Here is an 8,537-nt window from a genome sequence, read left to right as displayed (position 1 = left end):
TAATTTCAAATTGAAAATCGTAGACACATATATGAGATGTTGTATAAATTATTTTTCATTATTCGCGCTACATTGGAATTTTCATATACCAACTTCGTTGCAAATAATATGAAAAATTAGGAAAAATAAATGGAAGTATTTTACAGGTGTGCTTAAGTTATGAGCGAGTGGAGAGAAATAATTTAACGTGAGAGAGATGTGAAAGAGAGATGGAATGAGTGAATAGTGGGAAGTGGGAGAAAATTGTGGAGAAAAATGAGAAAAAATATTTTGTACAATGACTAAAACATCTAAAATTAAATTCTTTCTAATTGGATGGTTACTTTCTTAAATGGGTGATTGAGTAATTTTATCATATTTATTTTTGCATTTTCCTGAGTGGCGATTACAAAACACAACACTCCCTTAAATAAATATAAATAAATAAATAAATAGTATAGTTAAAAATAAAAATAAAAATAAAATAAAAAGAAATTCCCAGCAAAATGAGATAATGTGTATTTTGTGAGAGTTGACATGCCTCTATATATGTAATTTTCTATCCTTCAACTCAAATGACTAAAATATATTTACAATATTCAAAATTGCAATATATATCTCAAACACAAGCACCTTAACTAGTGTTAATTATCTTATAACTAAAAATTACAGAAGTTGAAAAAAGAAATTCGTCAATAAACTATGTAACATATGAGCAAAACTTCTAGTTATTTTATAATAATAATAATAAAGAAGACAAGTCGGTCTAGTTATATACCACTTCCTAATCTATCACCACATTTATTATTAGTGATGGGTTTGGTACCTTGGCTAGGTTTTTATTAGTGATGCCCCTCTCTTGTTATATAAGGCGAGCTCTTATTATTGAGTTTTTTAGTTCTACAACTTTTGAAAGTCCTCTGTATTCTTCCTACCGAAAAATGGTCCTCTGGGTTCTTATTAATTCATATTAGTGATGCCCCTCTCTTGCTAATAAATCAATTTTCTCCCAATGCTTGCTTTGTGGATGAGTAAATGTGTAATTTCTTTTTTTCCTTCTAATTGTTTTATAGATCTCACGCAAGCTGTCCGAGTATTCGCTAAGCAAACTGAATTAACTATTTAATGCAATAAATAAATGAGTATAAAATATTATCAGAGACACTGTAATCACACTTCTTCTTCTTCTTCTTCTTTTTTTGATAGGCAACATAATGTTCATTTTCGAGGAAAAGCATGTTTCTTGCTGATCTCTCAACTCTCACTGGTAAAGTTCAATTGATTCACCGGTTTTGAGATTTCCCTCGATAAATTGATGACTAAAGATTCATGGATCTACTAGTGAACTACACAGTCATCTACCAAATGTATATTTCGACGCGTAACCAAGTAATGAATCCTTGTTATTGGAAAACGGATATATAGGTACCAATTCTAAGAGCAAATATAAGCTCGACATCGTGTTAACATCATATTTACATCACTTAAACTCTCGGACAGAAAACGGAGGTAATACCGCTTTGGTCAATCATCATGGATAAATTATAAAATTTTCAGTGATTACCTCATTTTACAGAATCATGAATTACTAACAGAGTTGAAGCAGACAAATGAATCATATCTTATTAGTAACTCCAATTAATAGGACATGAGTTCATGAAATTGAAGGAATTCTTATTGGTTCTTTTCATTATACCAGAGTGGAGAATGAACAGTTTCTTTTTAGAAATCACGTTACATAAATTGGATTCGATTGGTGGATAAATGTACCTAATTTTCTAACTGTTACTTATGAGTAAGCAATTTTCTGACTAGGGCTATGGAAAGAACTCTTATTTTATCCCGTAAGCAAACCGTACGGAATTGGAATACATCGGAGTTCCTAGACTCGGAGCAGCGGATTACTGTTCTATTCAATTTTTTAATTCCCACCTTTCCCTCCTTCTTCAGTTTCCCTAACACGAGATCTACCGAGACGACAGGGTTGGGTGCACCCACCCGGCGCATGTAAGGTCGCCCATATAACCAGGCGTGGGCCCTAAAAGCCACACACTTTCCAGTTTCTTATGTTACCTGCTCCGGGAGTATGACAGAAGTAATCAACGCCCTTCCTCGACGTTTCCATCTTGAAGAAAAACAGACAACAGGGGCCTGAAAGTGAAACAGAGTAAGGACCGAACTCTTCCTCCATTGCCGGAGCCATGAAAGTCTTCCGCCGCTTCTCCGCAAGTCCAGAGACGCTGACCTTGATCCTGGTCAACCTCGCTGGCATCATGGAGAGGGCCGACGAGTCCCTGCTCCCGGGAGTCTACAAGGAGGTGGGCGCCGCCCTGCACGCCGACCCGACCCGGCTGGGGTCACTGACTTTGTTCCGCTCCATCGTCCAGTGCTCGTGCTACCCACTTGCGGCTTACCTGGCAGTGCACCACAACCGGGCTCACATCATCGCGCTCGGTGCCTTCCTCTGGGCCGGCGCTACCTTCCTTGTCGCCTGCTCCTCCACCTTCCTTCAGGTCTCCCCCTCTCCTCTCCTTTCCTCTCTTGATCTGTTAACCCAATTAATGGATGCCCAATACCATGTTGGTTGCTCGAGTGATTGGATTTTTATTTTATTTTTATTTTTTGTGTGCCCTGGGGATACAGAGTTATGTGGACTTCAGCTGGTCTGTTGATTTATGGGTTGGTTTGTATTGGTTTTCGGCAGATCTTGAAAAACCAATGAAATTGATAATCAGATTCAATTGCTTACGTTTCAAACAGCTCGGTGTTTAAGTAATGAAGTGCTTTGTGTTCTGAAGATCACTATGCATTTGGCAAGAAAATTTTACCAATATTCCGGGCTAGTATGTGGAACTCAGCTCGTCTGTTGATTTATGGGTTTCTTGAATCTCAGTTTATAACTGATACAGGACAGGCTGTAACAAACTTTCCTGTTAAAAGTCGTAATCCGATATTCATTGATTAGACTACTCTATGGAGAAATCATTATGGAATGTTCCTGTTGATTTGATTGATATACCTATATTGGCGTTTAAGCTTTCAAACAAACCGTCAGGTCATATGTTAAGGCATACGGTGATTTGCTTCATGCTCTAGATGTATGGCGGGTCGGTGGGATGGGGTCATTTGCTTCTTGCTCATCTGTTAATGATATAAAATGATGTTATTCTTCCAACCGGATGCCTGGGAGGGGAAACCAAGATGATACCACTCACTGGAAATTATTTGCAGTATATGCAAACAGGTTGATGCGCTTCTGATCTCCCCTTTTCTCTCAGGTGGCAATTTCGAGAGGTTTGAACGGGATCGGGCTCGCCATAGTGACCCCAGCTATTCAATCCCTCATTGCAGACTCAACTGATGAGAGCAACCGGGGGATGGCATTCGGGTGGCTTCAACTGACTGGGAACATCGGCTCCATCTTGGGCAACCTCTTCTCTGTCTTGATAGCCTCCACAAGCTTCATGGGCATTCCCGGGTGGAGAGTCTCCTTCCACTTGGTTGGACTGATAAGCATTGTGGTCGGTGTATTGGTTCGGCTCTTTGCAAGGGATCCTCACTTTCTTGGTGATGGCATCGGTTCTCCTAAAGACCAGAGCTCAGATAAGTCTTTCTCGTCTGATTTAAAAGAACTGTTTAAGGAAGTGAAATCTGTCATCAGAATCCCGACTTTTCAGATATTCGTGGCTCAGGGCGTGTGGGGCTCATTCGCTGGATCAGCTCTATCCTTTGCTACTATGTGGTTAGAACTCATAGGCTTCTCCCACAAGAAGACAGCCTTCTTGATGACCCTCTTCATTATTGCCTCTTCACTCGGGGGCTTGTTTGGCGGAAGAATGGGGGATGTACTAGCTAAACGGTTTCCAAACTCAGGGAGGATAGTTCTGTCACAGATAAGCTCGGGTTCAGCTATTCCTTTAGCTGCAATTTTGCTGCAGGCCTTGCCCGATGATCCCTCCACGGCATTCTCACATGGTCTTGTATTATTCATCATGGGTTTTTGCATTTCCTGGAATGCTCCTGCCACGAACAAGTAAGTTCCGTTCAGCTTTTAGCTTTACACTTCAGTGTCTATAAGAGCTACTAACCGGACACATAGGGCAAATTCAAGAATAAATTGGCAAATATAAACGCTGTTCTCAGTCCAATATTTGCAGAAATAGTCCCGGAGAAATCTAGGACAAGCATTTATGCCCTTGACAATTCTTTCGAGACCATACTCGCATCGTTTGCTCCCTCAGTGGTTGGGATGCTAGCTCAGCATGTGTACGGCTACAAACCCGTGCCCACAAGATCATCAGGCACTGTAGAGATCGAAACAGACCGTGAGAATGCTGCATCGCTTGCTAAGGCACTTTACACTGCAATGGGGATTCCGTTCACAATATGCTGCATTATCTACTCGTTTCTCTACTGCACATACCCGAGAGACAGGGACAGGGCGAGAATGGAAGCATTGAGAGAGTTGGAGTTGGGACAGACTGGTAGTAATGCCCCGTGCTTTGGAGATGGGTACTATGACCTCAAGATTGTGGAATCCGGTGGGCTCAACGGGGAAGAGAGGAGCATGGTAGATTATGGAGAGGAGGAAAGCCTCGAATTTGACCATGAGAACGACGAGAAAGCCCTTCTCGCCCATCGTCAGCTGACTTTCACAAACATGGGAGAGTAAAATAGACGATGACGAGATTTCTAAACTTCCATTTGATCCTTCGGCATGCTTGGCTGATCATGTCCAAAATTTACCACTGTGCTTTCTAATATTGTTGTCCCATATGATGAAAACCAGAATGTTGCCGATTATTTTTGTAACATGATCAGCCTAAATGTACCAAACGAACCAAACGTATTGTTGTGAATGAAGGAGCAGGTGCCAGCATGGATCATGGTGGCGGTGCAAAGAGAAGGAGCTCATGTCAGAGGATTCCTTCTCAAAGATTTGATGACTTCGTTTGGGGCCTGAGTTAGTTCCAAAAGTGTATGCTGGCATATGTGGCCAGGGAGTGAGCTGTTATAATAAGGGGGTGAACGAAGGAAAGGGTAGCCAATCTGTTAAGTGATATTCCTCTTCTCTCATCTCCTCAATCTTCTCTCTGTATTTCTCATCTCCTTTTCTCCTGAATGTTATGCTGTGAGGATTGCAATTCTCCCTTAAGAGTTGCTGATTGAATACAAAGCATTCCCATCGTTCCTTCCCTGAGTATTGCTTCATTAGTTTCTCTGTTACTAGTGGGATTCATTACATTGGTGCTTTCATTACGTTCTCATCTCCGATGGCAGAGGGTACTCGCCTCAAGGTTCTCGATGATTCCTTAAAAGCTATTCAAGAAGCTCAAATCCAACACAAGAAGGAGTTTGAAGGCTTGAATTCCACCGTGATGGGTCAACAAAAGCTATTTCAAGAAGTATTACACCGCCCGTCTTCCCTAGGAACTCAACTGGATGATTTCATGGCTAATCCGAGTAAATCACGTCTTGCTACTGCTGATTTTTCGGGCCAAGGATCGGGGGACCAACAACACTCCGAACTTACGTCATAGGCCGGCTCTGGTTGAGATTGGGCGTTTCAGTGGCACCAACCCAGAGGCCTGGACATTTCAGGTTGAGCATTACTTCGAGTTTTATAAAATCAACCCCGATCATCAACTAGATCTAGCTTCCTTCTACTTAGAGGGTGCCGCTCTTGAGTGGTATTGGTGGATGTTTCGTAACAAACAGCAGGTTGATTGGCCGCATCTTGCTAAAGCCCTCGTTACTCGGTTCCGTAAGAAGGATTTTGAAGCTCCTGAAGGGCGGTTGGCTAAACTTCGCCAACACACTACTGTCACTGAGTATCAGGCCAGCTTTGAAGCTATTTCCAATGAAACTATGGCATTACCAGGTACGTTCTTGCTCCATTGTTTTATTTCGGGCTTGAGATTGGATATCAAGATAGCAGTATTGATCCATAGCCACTACACTGGAGAATGCTATCACCTTGGTCCATCTACATGAACAACGCATTGCCCTTGAGAAGGGTTTTATTCGGCCTTCGTTAGGTCGCTCCCCTCCGTTGCTTCCGACGCCATCTACTCCTACTAGCTCTGTGGGTTCACCGATAACCCCTCCTACAACGCTTCCGGGGAAACAACCAGTGAAGCGACTAAGTTATGTCGAAGCCCAACAACGGCGTGAGAAAGATCTATGTTTTTATTGCGATGAGAAGTATACCTTTAATCATAAATGTGCCTCTCAACCGAAGCTGTTTCTCTGTGAGGATGAGGGTGGGCAACACAGCGAACCTGTTTTGGAGACGTCCAGTGATACTGCCTTGGCCGAGGAGTTACAGGTCCAAGAGGTACAAGCCCTTTCGACTATTTCTTATCATGCACTGGCTGGGAGTATTTCGCAGACTACTTTTCGATTTACTGGCTACCTCCATGGCACGCTAGTTCAGGTTCTTGTGGATGGGGGTAGTACGCATAATTTTGTGCAAGCTCGGGTGGCGAAATTTCTAGGGTTACCTATTGAACCCTCCCTTGCATTTTCAGTATTAGTTGGGAGCGGTGAACGACTGTTATGTGAAGGAATTATTCGAAGTGTTCCCCTGTCAATTCAAGGCTGTGAACTTCCACTTGATTTTTCTGTCATTCAATTACATGGGTCTGATATGGTTTTGGGCATTTCTTGGCTGGTCACCTTGGGTCCGATTCTCACAGATTATGCAAATCATCGCTTTGAATTCGATTTTCAAGGGAAGCGGATTTGTTGGAAAGGAGACCTTACCACTGCGATTCAACCTGTCCAGCTACAGTGTCTGAGACGTATGAAGGATACTGATTCTATTGCTTCATTTTTTCATCTGGAATTATTAACTACGAGTGTGGAATCTACTCCAGAGTATCCACCAGAACTCTCTGAGTTATTAACGGTTTTCTCGGATGTCTTTGCCAAACCACATGGCTTACCACCCTCGAGAGCACAAGATCATTCAATCCACTTGCTGCCCAACTCTGGTCCGGTAAATGTGAAGCCCTATCGGTATCCACACTTTCAAAAGCAGGAAATGGAAAGACTAGTTGCTGAGATGCTTCAAGAGGGCCTCATTCAACCCAGTACCAGCCCCTTTTCTTCTCCAGTATTGCTCGTTCGTAAGAAGGATGGTGCATGGCGCTTTTGTGTCGACTACAGGGCTCTCAATGCTATTACAGTTAGGGATCGATTTCCCATCCCATCTATTGATGAGCTGCATGGTGCCCACTATTTCTCCAAGCTGGACTTATTGGCAGGGTATCACCAGATACGCATTAAAACTGAAGATGTGGAGAAAACGGCTTTTCGTACTCATGACGGACACTACGAGTTCTTGATAATGCCTTTCGGCCACTCCAACGCTCCTTCGACCTTCCAAGCTCTCATGAATGGGGTCTTTCGGCCTTATTTGCGCCTGTTTGTTCTAGTATTCTTCGATGATATACTTGTCTATAGTCCTACTTGGGCGACCCATTTGGATCACTCACGATTGGTTTTGCAGTTGTTGAGAGATAACCACCTTGTGGCCAAGCAATCCAAGTGTTTATTTGGTCAAACTCAAGTGGGTTATTTGGGGCATATTATCTCCAAACAAGGCCTAGCGGTTGATCCGGACAAAATTATCACTATTCAGCAATGGCCTCAACCACAAAATGTCAAGGGAGTACGTAGTTTTCTGGGTTTAGCCGGTTACTACAGGAGATTTATTCGACAGTATGCGCATGTTTCTGGTCCTTTAACTGACCTGCTGCGCAAAGATGCCTTTTGCTGGAATTCAGTGACGCAGGAAGCCTTCGAAACACTGAAGCAGAAGCTCAGTTCCACACCGGTGTTAGCACTACCCAATTTCTCTAAGGACTTTCAGGTTGAAACTGATGCTTCTGGTGTTGGTAGTGGAGCTGTGTTGTCTCAGGAAGGTCACCTCGTGGCTTATTTCAGTCAAAAGTTGTGTCCACGAATGCAACGAGCTTCTACTTATCACAGGGAAATGTATGTCATTACCCAAGCAGTAAGTAAATGGAGACAATATCTTCTGGGGCGCAAATTTACCATTGTCACAGACCGGCAATCTTTGAAGAATCTACAGGAGTAAGTGATACAAACTCCTGAACAGCATAAATGGCTTAGCAAGCTGGTTGGTTATGAATGCACTATAGTGTATTGTCCTGGCAAACAAAACTCAACTGCAGATGCTTTATCCCGAGTGCCTGCTACTACTCTGCTGGCTTTCTCTAGTCAAAAGTTTGCTTTAGCCGATGAGTTGCGCAAGGTTAACAAAGAGCACCCCAAGTTATTAGAGTTGCAGCAGCAATTGCAAACGGACCCCTGCTCCTTACCAGGATATGAATTTAAGGATGAATTGTTATTTTTTCGTGGAAGACTGGTGATTCCTTCGGGGTCGCCTCTCCGTCTCACACTTCTACAAGAATTTCATTCTTCACCAATTGGAGGGCATGCTGGAATAGTGCGAACCTTCCATCGGTTATCTTCTAATTTTTCTTGGAAGCATATGCGCAAGGATGTTCAACAATTTGTTGTTGCTTGTC

General features: G+C 42.7%; 1 protein-coding gene across 4 annotated transcripts; it reads left to right on the top strand.

Annotated features, from left to right (window-relative positions):
• Positions 1 to 1,990: 1,990 nt before the first annotated feature.
• LOC116198504 lies at positions 1,991 to 5,176 on the top strand. 4 transcript variants are annotated; one of them, XM_031528672.1, is made up of 3 exons: positions 1,991 to 2,492; positions 3,258 to 4,012; positions 4,850 to 5,176. In XM_031528672.1, exons 1-3 carry the CDS (start codon positions 2,181 to 2,183, stop codon positions 4,920 to 4,922), a joined length of 1,140 nt encoding a protein of 379 aa, XP_031384532.1. In that variant the 5' UTR covers positions 1,991 to 2,180; the 3' UTR covers positions 4,923 to 5,176. The 4 variants fall into 4 exon arrangements, with proteins under 4 accessions (XP_031384532.1, XP_031384531.1, XP_031384533.1 ...); XM_031528671.1 differs by having other exon boundaries at positions 1,992 to 2,492; positions 4,844 to 5,176; XM_031528673.1 differs by lacking the exon at positions 4,850 to 5,176 and adding an exon at positions 4,137 to 4,304 and having other exon boundaries at positions 1,992 to 2,492.
• Positions 5,177 to 8,537: the final 3,361 nt, after the last annotated feature.

The sequence above is a fragment of the Punica granatum genome, chromosome 3, assembly GCF_007655135.1.
Source record: "Punica granatum isolate Tunisia-2019 chromosome 3, ASM765513v2, whole genome shotgun sequence".
Lineage (NCBI taxonomy): Eukaryota > Viridiplantae > Streptophyta > Magnoliopsida > Myrtales > Lythraceae > Punica > Punica granatum.
This window is presented reverse-complemented; position numbering and strand designations above follow the sequence as displayed.